Genomic DNA, 15859 nt, shown 5'->3' on the forward strand with positions numbered 1-15859 from the left:
GTGGAATATAAAACTTCCAATCTTCAAATGCGTGATCATATAAATGCATTTTAAGAAATTTAGCCACATAAAATTATTGATCATGGGCTAAGCATGAAATATTGATGGGCTTCCCACTTTGTTTATGGGCAGACCATGGGCTGCCCACTTTGTTTATGGGCAGACCATGGGCTGCCCACATTTTTTATGGGCAGAACATGGGCAGCCCACATTTTTTATGGGCAGATCATGGGCTACCCACATTTTTCATGGGCAGGCCATGGGCTGCCCACATTTTTTATGGGCAGACCATGGGCTACCCACATTTTTCATGGGCAGGCCATGGGCTGCCCACATTTTTTATGCGCAGACCATGGACTGCCCACATGTTTTATGGGCAGACCATGGGCTACCCACACAGTGATTCAAAGGTTTGTGGGCAACCCATACTAATATGATATACACCTCGATCAGCATTTGTCTAGACTTTGAGATTTTTTAGTTGTCTCAAACGACTTTTGTTGATCTTTTAAACAAACACAAAATGAAATTGAACAAGCAAAATTACTGGAGGCACCTTGCTATGCATTGCGCAAAGCTCACTGCTTGCAGTTGGAGCACTTTGGCAAGGTTAGCAGTAGTACTATTTTTTGTGCTTACGTACCACAAATAGGAAAATGTCACATGGAGCTATATACCTACTCGTGTGTTGTTGATCAAAATAAATCATCGTGTGCACTGTCTGCAGTTGACGCCCCTGGCCCGTTCCGCCATTCTAACTTTTGCGGACGAGTCGCACAAAAATCTCGATCCACACTTTCCTTCCACAGGTACCTAGACTCCCCAGCCTGGCCCCCGCGACCTAAGCTGGTGGATTTCCCTTCCGGGTGCATCGCCACCCCATAATCACGCCGCTCCCCGCCTCCACGGGGCGTGGCAGGCCGGTTCTTTAAAGTCTCTGACCTGGCTATGTTTATTGTGTTCTTCTCGCCGTGTCAATTATTTTGTACTCGTGCGTCGTTGACCAAAATAAAACAGTTCATCAAAAATCTTGGCTTACCCCGATTGAGCACTTTACTGGGGGCACCTTGCTATGCATTGCGCAAAGTTCACTGCTTGCAGTTTGGCACTTTGGCATCTGTCTGTAGTTATATACCTGATATACATATAGGCAGCCCATATTAGATTTGTGGGTTGAGTGTGAGCAACCCATAAATCAGTAGTTCTCAAACTGTGCGTCGCGACGCCCTGGTGCGTCGTTTCAATTTTCCAAGGGCGTCGCACAGGGATATCTATAACTACGGGATTGGAAACTCTGTGGAACTGAAAACCATTTTATACACCAGTAGGGTCACTTTTCTTTGTGCGCTGCTGTGATAAGTAATCACATAAATTGACCTCAAAGGGCAGCAAGTATTAGGCTAAACGAACAACCAAAAGTGTAACAATCAATTCACCAGCTGTAAATTGTAAGGTCTACGCTTGCCTGGTTTGTTTATTTGTTTGTATTCCATTAGTGCAGTCATGTTGTATTTTGTTTGCTGCTTAAAAAATTTCCAGAATGACGATTGGTTTTAGTTCTGATGACATCGTAAACGGATTAGTTTCGTACTAGATTGGTCTGTGAACAAGTTGATGATACAACAACATATTTCACTGATTGCTGAACACTCCTCATTTACTTCTGATCCGATTTGCAGCACGCAAAATGCTAAAGAACAACAGTAGGCGGTTTTTGGACTCGTTGCATTCATTCATTTTTTGGATTCATCGTTTTTTTTTCTAGCAGCGTAAATGTACTTTTATAATCAATTAAGTTTTAATGTAAGTGTACATTTTGTATTATTATTGTAAAATCAAATTTTGTGTATCTTTTAGTCGGTATTTTGTTTTGTTAATCTCTCTGTAATCGTAGTAATGTGATGACCCTACTGATGTATAGCACTGGATAGAGTTTCCAATCCCGTAGTTATAGATATCCCTGGCGTCGCAGAAGAGTTTCGTTTCGTAGCTGAATTTAGTTTATTTTATACAGATGAGGATAGGCTAATCCTTTGATTAGCAGTTTCAGTTGTCATCAAAGTTGTTAACTTCATTAAAACACGCCCACTGAAGTCAAGAGTTTTCAAAAAACTTTGTGGAGAAATGAATGCAGCGCATCGGAGTTTGCTCTTTTAATTTTCATCCAAGTGGCTTTCGCTTAGAAAATTCTTTGAACGCTTCTACGAATTGGTGGATGAACTTCAGGCTTTTTGCAGCAAGAAAATAATCCACTTGCAGATTGTTTAGCTCAGAACAATTTCTTATTGAAATTGGCTTACTTTACTTGTGTGATATCTTCGCCAAACTGAACATTTCTATGCAGGGCCGAATAAAAATGACATTTCAGATAAAATTGCAGCATTCGTTAAAAAGCTGCTATTGGGTAGGCGCTTTAACATTACCCACTCGTCGAAAAGGTACGCAATCATGCGTGACATGTTCATTGGCGATTCAGCTGATTTCAGTCATGTGACTCGACACGTGATATTCTGATCGAAAATTTTTGATACAAAGAAATTTAACTGAATGCTTCACCACAACCACCGTTGCCTAATGGTTAGGGCAAAGGAGTAGTAATTTCGATTTCGTGGGTTCGATTCCCACCCTCTGCTAATACTATTTTTTCTTCTGCAACTGAACTGAGTGCAAGAAGGATCTTAATGGTAGCCACTTTAACAAGTCGAAATTGTGACTAAAACACAAAGCAATTTCACATTGAAAAGCAGGCACTCTTCGACGAGTGGGTTATGTAAAAGTGCCTACCCTGCTATTGTGGAAGGAAGGTATATAGCAAACCTGTCTGGAAGCTCTCGATACTTCACTTTCTCGTCCAATTTGCTTGAAAAGAAAAGTATGACGCTGCCTTGAAATTTGTGAAGCATATTTGGGCAACATTTGTCCAAGCTCGAGTCGAAATTTGCAAAATACTTCCCGAAAAATTTATCAAACTACGAATGGATTCGTGATCCTTTCGTCCAATCTACTCCACTGTCTTTTACTGCAGAAGAAAAAGAAGCCTACATTGACCTTTCTTGTGACAATTCCCTGAAAAGGATGTTTAATTCAGGAAATCCGGCAAATTTCTGGATTTCAATGAATGGCGATTATCCAGCTTTGGTGAAGAAAGCACTACGAATTATTATCCCATATGTCACGTCATATTTATGTGAAGCAGGATTTTCTGCCTAGGCAAGTGATAAAAAGCAAATTTCGATCACTGGTCACAGCGGTAAACCATAATCTCTTCGTGGGAAAATTGTAACATAAGATTCCCAAATCCGTTCGTCTGAATGTAATGACCGAAAGAAACACTCCTTTGAAACGTCTATTCAAAATTGTATTTCTGTAAAATTAGCCACCTGGCTGTCGAAATTGGGATGCAACACCGTACACCTCTAAAACGTGTCACTACAGAACAAACTACTTAGATAAAGACGGAATTTTTGTCCAGCTAGCAAGCACTAAGCAAACAGTTAAATGTGCGACAACTCTCAAGCAACCATTTCATGAATGACCAGAATAGATATCAATATCTCAAACTCACGTACGCAGTACTGTGACGTAATAGTGAAAGACATTGTTACGCAATTCAAACAGGTGTTCAAAGGCGATGATGCAATGTTTCATGTTTAAACAGGTTTGACACAAGTCTTACGAACGATGCTGCAATTTTGGCTCATTTTCTAGCAACTTCCATGACGTAAGATGCCAGCTAGGTTAAGTAGACCATAACGGTTTTTATATGACGTTTGATTAGGTGAACCATTGTCGGGAACAATCACCAATAAACACTGAAAGAAAAATGAGGGTGGCAATTTCAAAAATTCTCCCAAGATTTAATGAACTTTGTAAAAACAAACAAGCCCACACGTCACATTAAATAATATGCATTGCTTTTTGTTGTTGTATCAATAAACAAAACTTTAATAATAAGTTTCCTCATTAACTTTTATTTGCTGGTGCGTCGCATGTCCAGAAAACTTTTCCAGAGGCGTCGCAACAAAAAAAAGTTTGAGAACCACTGCCATAAATGAATATGGGCAGCCTATATGGGGGCAATGTGATGCCCGCGGACACAATGTGTATGGGTCCCATATGGGCATCTCACATGGGGCCCGTACATCAGCCCATATGGGTCCCCATGTGGGGCCCATATAGGCTTGCTGGCTGGGTTGTAGGCTATATAGCCTACTTTCTAATTTTTTATTCTCGTGTCCCTTTGTCTCTCTTCTCAAAAGGCGAGTGTGAACAGTTTTATTTTCTGTTACCTTTTTTCTATTTAGGCTAGTGCAGCTTAGATGGAAAAATACAAAATCTTTAGGAAATGACGTACGGTATGGATTAAGTGTTTGGCATGATATTGGATTGCAACAATGTTACATCAAATATAGTTACATTAGTTAGGCTACTACTTTCTAAAACCTCCACAGCTTGTTTCACACTAAAAGGGAGATAATCAGGAGGTCCTGAAAAATACTAAAATGGTACTAGCCTACTGAAAAGCTATTAATCATTATAGCCTTAATTCAGTCTGCAAAAAAACAACTCAGAATTGCAAAGGGCTATATACTCCCATCCGATGCCGCAATAGCCTTGTAGGCCTACAAAAATATTTGATGTAATTTGCTCTACTTGGCTTTTTTGCTTTGCATTGAGCACTGTTTGTAGTATTAATAGTATTTAGAGCTTTGATTATGAGTTTATCTTTTTGAACTACAGGCACACGAAGCACAGCAACGCAATCAAATTTAAGTTTAGGCTACAATAATATTTACACAAGACAAAAAAGAAAACTCCATAGAAACAAATTTCCATCGTTTTCGGCATCGCAAGATGTCCTCTTCAGGAATAACATAGGCTACAGTACTTTTACATCTAAAAAATACAATGGTTAAATAGGCTATTAAATTTATCAACAGGGAAAAAACAAAAACTGAACAGTGCTTTTGACTAGGGGAACGTTCAAATATTACGTAACGCTTTTTTTTCCGAATTTTTGACCCCCCCCCTCCCCCATGTAACGCCAACGTAACGCTTTTTTCAATCCCCCCCCCTCCCCCATGTAACGCTTTTTCACTACAAATTCAGCACAAAAAACTACCATTCCGTACTCGAAAGCGTTACGTAACGTTTTGTTTGAACCCCCTCCCCCCGATGTGACGCTAACGTAACGCTTTGCATAAACCCCCCCCCCCTCCCCCTCGAAGGCGTTACGTAATATTTGAACGTCCCCTAGCTCAACACTTGGCAATAAACACGAGAATCTCAAAGGTCACTGCAAATGGCGATGGCGTCAAACAGGCTTGGCAAGGTGCGAAAAAACTAATTTTAAAATAGGATGCACAGAGCAAATAAGACTACCTGCAATCAGAGACTCGTGATAAAATTAAAAACTGATCCACTTTCATTTTACTACCCTGAACAGATCGGAAGATCGAAACACTGGACACTGTCCGTAGTTACTTTTAATGTTTTGTTTGTTTGTTTATCTTTATCCTGCATTGCGGAAAGCGGACTTGAGCGCTATGCATCGGTGTACGCCTTCCGACGTACACCTGACCCACGCTGCAGCCGACGGCAATGTCTGTTTCCGGTTGTCTACTTTACTTACGACTTAAATTTGGTACAGTACTACCCATTACTCGAAATCGATCACTGGGTAGAGGCAATTGTCGTAAAGTTTCTTGCCTAGAGAAACAACAGCAAGTGCGGGTGGCTGGAGTCGAACATGCAGGCTTTCGACTGTGAGCCCAACGCACTAACCACTCGCCATTGCTTTGTCTTTTTAAACAATATTTTTAAACAAACATAAAAGAGTCAAAATGTCTTTTTAGACATTATTTTTAAACAAATAAAAAGCAGAGTCAAAAGTCATGTAAATTTCACTTTGTGTGGAGCTACATGTAACCTACTTGAGAGATTACCGTACTGTTATTTCTTTATTCACTTAGTAAAATTTATTTTGATTTTGTTTTTTAAATATTGTTTATTGTTCTCTGTATTCCCCTTTAAAGCTTGATCAGAAAATATAAATGCATACTTTTGTCAGATTTTGTGAAAATCGACGTTTCAGTTTCGATAGCAACTACAGTGAAATTAAATTTAAAAAATAGGAAAAAGGACAATAGTTTTAAAACATCTGGCACCGCTGAAGTGAGTCCGTCAGTTGCACAACCAGGCAAGGTTGGCCTGTTTGGTGCCAACTTTCAGAAATCTGGCTCTTTCTGAAGCTGTTTGGCCCTCAAATTTTTGGTTGGCCCGTTGGCTCTTTATGAGCAGACTGAGAACTATTTCCTAGATTTTTTCTGTAAAGCTTCAGCAATATGGAAATCAAAACGTATTTTTTGGGAACTCTTGACTTTCTGATTTTTCACCCTGTTTTCTTAGAAAAAACTGGAACATTACACGGCCAGGGCGAAAGAGAAAATTGAATTGAGTCCTGTCTTTGTCATGAGTTACCAAGGGGGTGGGGGGACTTATGTACCAGTCCCAGGTATAACCTGTCCCCCCACCCCCCATGGTAACTCATGACAAAGACAGGACTCAATTCAATTTTCTCTTTCGCCCTGGCCATGTGATGTTCTAGACGTTACCTGTTTTCTTTCCATACGCGGCTCTGATCGAGTCTGATATCAGCATGACCTTTTTCTAGTGAGTTAAAGGATTGCTACATTGTCCTTTTTGGGGCCAATTTCAGAAATTGGCCTTTTGAAAGCCAGTTAGCTCTCTAATTTTGGGTTGGCTTATTGGCCCTTTTTGAAAACCAGTTGGTTCCTTAAATTTCAGTTCAGTCCATTAGCTTTTTTTGGGCCTTGTTTGGCCGTTTTCAAAGTGTGAGGGATTGTGGAATGTCTTTTTGCAAGTGATTATTTTTGTCTTGTCTTCTGGAGAAGGTGGTAACACAGTAACACTAGTTAGGCTACTGTGGCAGTGTAATACAGATACACAATTTTATTGTGTTTGTTGGAGTTGATTCAGGAAAACTAGGGTGCCAAAGAAGTAGAAAGCAGGATATGAGAGCGGTAGGAAATACAATAGTACGGCAATTGGGGAAAAACTTACCACAGACATTGTGTATTTCACTGTGAACTCGAATAGGAGGATGATGGTGCAGGCCTCGAAATTCGTTTTTGTTGACGGCGGACAAACGTGTCCGGTCTGAGCAGCTATCTCGGCGGACAAATTAAGTCTTACGGCGGACACACCAGTTGTAACGTCGATCGTCATACTTAATCTCTTTATCTTGATAAGTCTTCGCCATTTGAGAACCATAGCTACGGTTTAGGCTTTTTAAAACTTCGGCGAAGTCACTCTGAAAGGCTTTCATCAGACCAACGACGTTGGCTTGACGCCGTGTAGCTACTAAATATGATGATGATCATAATATGATGATTGTTAAAAATTTAAATTCTATGGACTTTTTGTGTCTGATGCAAATAAATAATAAAAAAATAATCCACCGCATAACTGATTAACTTCCACCGAACGAGGTCGTGTGGCTTCTTGCGTCACAATGCTCTGGGCACGAGTCGGAAAACTTCTACACTAACGCGTAACGCTACTATTTTCTGATGTGCAAAGTTTCACTAGGCTTTTTTCTTTAGGTTTATTTTTGCGTGTCATGTGAGCGAAAGTGATGAAAAGAATGAACAAAACATTAGAAAAAGCACAATTATTTTTTCCCCTCTCCGTGATGCGGTCGCCTCTCCAAAATAGTATCAGTATTCCACGAGACCACGGCAGGCTCGGAGTTATAATCAGCGCAGTCAAGGCCATTCAAACATATGCGCATGATTAGAGCTTCAATAACATCGATCTTCAAAGACGTGCGCCAATCTCCACGAGATCACTGCTTGTCGTTAAGATACGTGATACCGAGATCTATTCCGTGTCTTTTCTCCAGACCGGCTAGTTGAGGGAAAAGCGTAAATGCGAGCTCTTCTTTAGCGATAAAATATGCGATTTCAAACAACCTCTTAATTTTGATTTTTTTTGTTGTCACTCATATTGTCGATGGCCTTGATGACCGGAAATTGATGGCTTGGGGTAAACGATGTGTTGTGATCTTTGACAGCTAGCTAATCCTTACATTCGTTGTTCCTTTAGTATATGCGTCTATCACCACTAAAATTCCTAGTAGTAGGTTCATCGCCCTCATTCTCACTTTCAGAAATTTCCCTGGGCCTCTTCTTTCTTACTGTAATACCAAAACTTAAGTTTTGCGGCATCTTGCTGTAGTAGCCTATACTCTTATAATCTAACTTTGTAACCAACCTTGCATTATCAATATTACTCGGAGATCAAAGCCAGACATTGTGACATAAGACTTGAACTAAGTTGCGCGTGATTAGTGTAGAAGTACCGGTACTCCCATCAATTCTTAGCTAAGAATTCACCTCTGTTACGCTGATTCAATGTCATCAATCGTTGAAGCAACGTAAAATTCGAAAGTTTTTCTGCTTGAATGGAAGGTAAGAGGTACAGTATTAACTTTTTCTAGATGCGCGCTTGGAATGCGATAATTTCGCATTCCCAGCGCAAATTATATTCTTGCAACAGTTGTTCGTGCTATGCAATGACGATTTGTATCGCCAGTTTCTGCGATATTTCTCGGCGGACAAATATGACCGATCTAGAGGGTACTTCCCGCGGACATCACATGCTGTGACGGCTGACATGTCCGCCGTGAATTTCGAGGCCTGTGGTGAATTGAACGTGGAAATGTTTATTTAACTGCTAGATAACTTGCTCGGTGGAATTCATTGGGGTCACATTCTCTGCATGCCTTTTTGGAAATTGTTTACTTGTTATTGTTGTGTCTCTCCAGAAGTATGATCTTACATGTTGTATGGTATGTTATGTTTCAGCGCTGCAATGTTTGTTCCACTTCTGGAAATAATGTTTGTCGATTTTCCTTATTTTTGTGTACACAGTAACTATTTACTAAGGTATTAGGCTACTGGCTACTTAAATTATTTTGTTTACATGTGAAATATGTGGCTATATTGCTAAGAATGTGTTACTAATTCAGTGAAATTGCTTCTTAGTACTTGAAATTGAGTTGGCCCTTTGTTTTAGAAGTTGGCTCTTTTTGATCGTGCAGTTGGCCCCTTGCCAAATTTACATCTGGTAACCCTGCAACCAGGTGAGACCCAGATTAGATGTGATACTGTGGTCGAAGTATGGATTTTAATTGGATTTATTGAATTTATTTTTTGACATGTGGGCTAGGCTATATTGATAAATCAACCTACATCTCTTTAAGTGGTGGGCGGTAACATTGGACAATGAGTGCTCATGTTCAGGACTTTGCTCAGTTTTGATTGCCGTAACCCATAAAGTTGTGGCTTTTTTGACAAAACACAGACAACTAGAATTATTTCTAACATTTTCTGTAACCATTTAATGATATGCTGCGTTGGTTTTTAAGTCTATGGTATGTGTTGCTGTTGTGTGCTCAAAGATGGTGTTATGTAGGTGAGTGACAACCTTGTGTTTTACTCGGACTGGGCTATTGTATATATGAATTTAATTAGGCTACTCAAACTAGTGTGATAAGTACATTAACAACTTAATGCAAAACGGTATTTGAGTTAGTCCATATTTCAATGATGATTGACTTCACCTGAACAATGTACATTGTACAGTCAAGTCTGCAAAGAGGTAGTGCAAGTTCTACAATTTATTTTGAAGGAAATTGACTTTACTAACAGGATTTGCAAAATTGCTTTAACATTTTGTTTAAAAATTCTCTTGCAATAACGCTTATATATAATGTATTCAATTCGACTTGTGGCCACTTTTGCAGTGTATATACAATTTGCATATTTCAAACATGTATATACTTTTCCTGCTTCTGGCAAATAAACTATTGATTGATATTCGACACCTATAAAAGATTATGGTGGAAGGTCGAACAAGTTGTACAATTTACTTTCAAAGAATTTGTTGTATTTACTAAAAGGTTTTTCAAAATTACTTCAACATTTTTGTTCAAAACTTTTCTTGTTGTAACACTAAGAATGTATTGAATTCAACTTGTGCCACTTTTGCAATGTATATATATTATATTATACTTTATACAATTTGCATATTTCAAACATACTACTTTATTGGTTTTTATTATGATGAATTTAATACGTTGTTAGTCTTATTGCAAGAGAATTTTTGAATTAGACTGTTAAAACAATTTTGCAAATCCTTTTGGTAGATATTTTTCTTATTTACAAAGAAATATTTTCAGTTTGGTTGTGTAGCTGAGTTGTGAGAGTGTTTACCTACCTGCTGGTTGGTACTATTGTAGACTTGACACTTTCTCCTTGCAAAAGATTTAGACACATGCTCTGAAATCTTCTGTCTGCTACCCCCAGAACCTAGCTGTGTCATGTTAGCCTGGACTAATCGACTATCTTTTTTAGCAAGGATTGGTAAAATTGAATTTAAAGATTTCCATGATCTTCCCATAAAGCTAGCTACTTCATTAGCACTTTTCCTTGTGTGTTATAAGTTTTTATTATTTTGTACCGCAATACAAAACCAATTGCATGAAATTTATATATTTGCTAATTCATAATTAATGTTATGACAGAAAGTCAAGCTACGTCCACTGTAGTTGATATCACAAAAGCATCTGAAACAAATCAGATACTCCTAATTTGCACAACGACAGCTTATAACAAATCTTACACATGGAAATTTTCATCCTCAAGTACTAATGTACAAAAAGTTTTGGAAGCAAATGGCAATAGTTACTCAATCTCATCTTCTTCCAATACTGGGATGTACTTTTGTGAAGTAGGAGGATTATTAATGAAAACCTTCACTGCACAGAGTGAGTTTTAATAGATTCTGGCTATTCTCTGTTCTTACAATAAAGCAAACATGTCATCTTCCTGTATCGGTTCTTGTTCCTCGACGTTTTCGGTTAATTTATTGTTGGCAATATGACAATTATTCAATATTCATATAACTTATTGAAATATAAGTAGTGTCTGACAAAATGGCCTGTGCACACTTCAGAAAAACTTTTTAAAAAAATAGCCAAATAGGTTCATTAACAAACAGACAGAACAAGTCATAGCAAGATATTTTTTACAATTGTTAATTGCTATTGTGACTTTGTGGTATATTGCTTTCCAATTTTGGAAACTCTTTTGAAGAACTCATGGTTTTAAAATTTGTTTAGACTGCATGTACTGTAATGACTTATGGCATTGTGTCAAGTGTAAAGACGTAGGTCAAAATTTTAAATTTTGCTGGTAATTTTGTTCAGATTTTTCTGATCCACTGATCCCTCACACAGGAAGATCAATAGTGTTTGTGGAAGGTGACGAAGACAGAAGTTTGGATTGTTATTCATATGCCTATCCAACTCCTAATTTAGTTTGGTCCATCACTTTCCCTGATGACCCAGTAAGCATTGCAAATTAAGCCCTTTAATATGCTGTGACATTATTAAGAAATAGTTTTTTTATCTTCTCTACTGCTTGGTCCTGTGGTTTAAAGGTAAAATAACGTACATAATATAATACATATGTTTTACAAGTATCAGGCATTGCAATATTAGCATTTTTTTTTTGATGGACTGGTACCGTAATTGCTTACAGTTTGAAATCTAACAGTGAGACAGGGACTGGGAGATCTTTAAGTTCCAACAGAAAACTTCAAAATTGATTTGAAGTGCAATATATTTCATCATAATGTGTTTTTAAAGCCTATGTTGCACATGGTGAATATTTTGTTTGGTTTCTTGCTTTAGTTATATGGCAAATGATGCTGAAACCTTTTTTCTTGTTTTTTAGCCTTTAGTTAGCCTACTTGTTTACAAGCACACCTTATTTACAAAATTTTAATAAAAAAACAGCAATATCAAGACTATAATAAATTAAGATCAACTCAAAATAAGACTGATTTTAAAAAAGAATAAGATGAATCAGCTGTATGTTGAAAAGTTGAACTTTCCTATTACTGTAAATAGAATTTTTTTTTGGTTGCAATAGTTACGGTAATCAAACCTAACTGTATTTCAGAATCCTGTTGTGTTGAGTGGGAGTGACAGCAAGACGTATTCAATTCAGAACAGCACTCCGGGATCATCTTCCTTGATCATATCTCGTGTCGATTATAATGTGAGGGGTGTCTACAATTGCACAGCCACTAGCAACACTCTCAACGTAACTGCCACTGTAAGAAGGAAATTAGAAACAAGTTTTTAAGCATTGACAACAGTGAGAACAAAAAGATCAGCAACCTTTCAAGCACGTGTAGCTCCACACAAATTCATGTAATTTTTACTTTGTGTGGAGCTATATGTGCTTGAGAGATTACTAATTTTTTTGCGATTCCCATCAAAAAGTTAAAAAAAAAAAAATTATGCTAAATCGCTACAATGTAAAGTAATCCGTTACAAAACATAGCCTTTTCTGTAAAATTTAGTTTTAATTTTTAACGCTTGGTCGGCCTTGTAACAAAATACGAAATATCTTATCTCTCAAAATCTTCACTTACAAAGTTACAGCATCTGGCTAATTGTTGTAATCAACAAGTATCACTTTATTTACTTTTCTAGCAGCGACCGTAGTTTACATCCATCCAGATAGCGTATTGGACCAACACTACAGGCAGAATGTGGTAGAATTGTATCAGTTTTGTGGAGCATTGATTAAAAATTTTCTTTCAGACTTCGGTGTTGATTCGTGTTCACTCACGACTTGCCTTTTTATGGCCACTCCTGGGGATAGTTTGTGAAGTTCTTATCGTGGCATGCATTATACTCGTTGTCAGGAGAAAATCAAAATCAACAGAAGAAGGTAGACTGCATTTTTTCACACTTTATTCGATTAAAAAGTCGTATGTAGACCAGTCACACTGGTACTACAGTAGTATTCAATTCATGGTATTGCTTTCTTTCAATGATTTTTAATGTGCGTTTTCACCTACTCGGTCTTCTGTCTGCTTGTGGTCAGTTTCGGCTGACCATTTATCTCCACATTTCCTACTGACCATTTCAATAAAAACTTATATATAAAATTATTTTTTTATACACTGCTTCCGCCTAACCTAAGCGAACCCCTCTGGTGCAAAATCGATCTTTCAATAATAATATTGTAAAAAAAAGTCGAAGATAATTTTTTCAAAAGCAAGAGCAAGAGTGGTACTTTTGAGCAATAGTTTTATCTCATGTTGAAACGAGCTTTGGCAGTTTGCCTTGAAACTACTATACATACATTTAATATTTTTATAACAGAGTTGAAAGAGCCTTTGAAAGAATCCTATTCCTACAGTTCTCAAGATGAGGGGAGCTCAAGCGCCAGGTACCGGGGCGGAACCAGGAAATAATTTTTTGTGTTGGTAAAACTTTGCACTTAACTGCATGCTTTTTTCTACATGAAATGGTATTGATGAGAGTTACAATTAGAGAACGTGCCATTTTTGTAAACTTCAAACTTTTTTGTTGTTGCTTTTCTAGGAAGGTAAGATGTGTCAAGAAAATATTAAGTTGTCTTTGAGATAAGATAAAAATACAGTTATAATGTCAGAAATCATCCGACAACTACGGTACGTTGCATTTGAAAACAGATATTTCTTTGGTGCTTGTTTATTTTTGTAGCTTTTCAAGTTTATTGTCGTAAAATAATTGCTGCGTCAGAAAGTATCGTCCAATTGATTAAAGACTTAAAAAGATCTGTAAAGATTGAAAAGTTATGTTTTTTGCCCTAATTAAAATTGATGTATCGGGGTGCTCAAAAATGAAACCGAGTCACAGATGGAAACCGCATGGCTCCAATTAGTCCGAAACTCACACGGGTTCCTGATTGTCGATAAACAAGATGTTTCTGTTGCACGGGCTTCCTCAATCGCAATGCTTTGTAGCAGGCTTTAACATAATTTTTTGTGATTAGAAGAGCAATCGGCGTAATTTTGACCTGCTCAGTACAGTGTACACAACACATTATGTGCTCAGCCGCTAGATGTTCATCTATATTAATTTTACTTACTGATTATTGGAATCTGAAAGCACATTTTGTGTGATATCGTATGTAAAGCAATGTACAGTTTTGTTTGAGCAATTGACGTAACGTGTGTTCGTAACATTCGACGTATTGACGCAATTGACGTAACATTCGAATAAAATCAAGCTAATAAAGAACTGTTAACGTTTTCTCTGTCTCTGTGCTTCTGTAATATGTATCTTTCCTTTTTGTATCAAGTAATTCAATAACTTCTCAAGGATCGTTTTTGTGTTGCGTAACCTACGTAGAAGTGAAGAGCACCTGTTTGCTAAAACGCGGAAGATTATGAAACTCATCATTCTTTGCACGGATAAGTTGCAAGACATTTTTGTTTTAATTGAGTGTCTATGAATAGTTGTATACTTGTATTTATCACTTCATAATGCTGAAAAGTGGTACTAGCTTGTTATACATGAAATTGCTTTAATCCATTATCCTTACTTGAAATCTTGACAAGTTTTACTGACATTCAACACCGCTTTGTTTGTACGACACGCTATTGTCCAGTTTTTCTTTCATCAGGATTATTTCTGTACAGTGGTTTGCTATTTCATTATTGTATGTTTACTTGCTGAACGCACAAAGGATGAAGAGTGTATTTTTTCTTACTTTTTGCTTGCTGAATGCTAGTCATTGGTTCTGTGATATCATATTTTTAAAAAAACGTTTTTACGTTGGATGGTTTTTAAAAACTCACTCTGCTTAGCCAGCAATAATAACAGAATCGCTTGTATTTTGTAATTCCAACATCAGATTTTCGCAAAGCAGTCAGATCATGTCACTGCTTACTGAGCTAAGCCACAAACTCCTGTAATAATAATAATTTATTTCATGCCAGTGGGGTATAAAATAGCGTCAATTAAAAGTCTTCATAGGTGACGATTTTCAGCCAACTGTCGCAGTTCTTCCGTGCTGTGCTCTGTAATTACAAGTCCAACCTCTTAAGCTAGCTCCTGCAGTCTTTCAACGTGGCTTTGGGCACTTTTGATGTTTTTATCCAGCAGAGCAACATCATCAGCAAATGCCGCATAATATACAAAAGAATTTTTGCTTAATTGAAAACCATTTGTTACACTCCAAGAGCATTTCAGTATGTAATCCCCTACTATTATAAATAAATATGGAGCCAAACTATCACCTGCAAAGCATGTCATTTCTCTTCACACTGTTTTGTATTTTTATGCATCATCAGAACCACTCAGATGTGACGTGATTTTGTAAAAAAATGTTTTCATTTGCTGTGCGAGATTTAATCTAAATGGTGCGCTTCACGTGGTACAAAAGATTCAACTTTTAACTTTCCAACACCCTTTACATCATAAGTTAATTTCATTTGTGTGCGACTTAATTTCTTGAGTGCTTTTGCGTGCATTAAATTGATTGATGGTTTAACTTGTTGTAGTTACCTACGCAGTAGAAACGAGTCGATAAAAATAATATGGCAGACAGCATACGCGCCGACTTCCGGGGGGCGGCGTCCCCCGTGAATTTATGATTGAGGGGCAACAAAAATCGCTATTACAAGTGGTGTTTCAAAGATAAAATACTATACGAAAGAGATTTTGATCATTTAATCGGACTTAAAGAATGCCGAAAGCGAAAAACAGCCTATGTTGCTCTCGCCCACAAAACAGCAGCTGATCGCATGGCTTTCTCTGGAACGTGAATTACTTCTGAGATGCGCACGGCATGCACGCTCACAGTCACACATTGCTTATCTTCCCGCGCGTGAGGAGCAACTTCAAAGTCAAAACGCGTGGTAGCGAAAAAGCAAATGCGAGGTTGCATGTTTATTCTTATTTCACGAGTTATCCAAACGTCCGTTG

General features: G+C 37.8%; 1 protein-coding gene across 2 annotated transcripts; it reads left to right on the forward strand.

Moving 5' to 3' along the window:
* Positions 1-8942: 8942 nt before the first annotated feature.
* Positions 8943-15409, forward strand: LOC145772167 (basigin-like). Of its 2 annotated transcripts, none has more exons than XM_082584016.1 (6): positions 8943-9166; positions 10610-10852; positions 11294-11433; positions 12051-12206; positions 12701-12830; positions 13268-15409. In XM_082584016.1, the coding sequence occupies exons 2-6, from the start codon at positions 10801-10803 to the stop codon at positions 13357-13359; spliced, it is 570 nt and encodes a 189-aa protein (XP_082440142.1). In that variant the 5' UTR covers positions 8943-9166; positions 10610-10800; the 3' UTR covers positions 13360-15409. The 2 variants fall into 2 exon arrangements, with proteins under 2 accessions (XP_082440142.1, XP_082440141.1); XM_082584015.1 differs by lacking the exon at positions 8943-9166 and adding an exon at positions 9386-9498.
* Positions 15410-15859: the final 450 nt, after the last annotated feature.

Source organism: Aplidium turbinatum, chromosome 6 (assembly GCF_918807975.1).
Source record: "Aplidium turbinatum chromosome 6, kaAplTurb1.1, whole genome shotgun sequence".
Taxonomy (NCBI): Eukaryota; Metazoa; Chordata; class Ascidiacea; order Aplousobranchia; family Polyclinidae; genus Aplidium; species Aplidium turbinatum.

Coding starts and splice junctions, on each gene's coding strand:
- LOC145772167 (XM_082584015.1), top strand. CDS start 9,432: ATGCTGCGTTGGTTTTTAAGTCTATGGTATGTGTTGCTGTTGTGTGCT. Junction 11,434..12,050: donor TCACTTTCCCTGATGACCCA/GTAAGCATTGCA, acceptor ACTGTATTTCAG/AATCCTGTTGTGTTGAGTGG. Junction 12,831..13,267: donor ATCAAAATCAACAGAAGAAG/GTAGACTGCATT, acceptor TTTTTATAACAG/AGTTGAAAGAGCCTTTGAAA.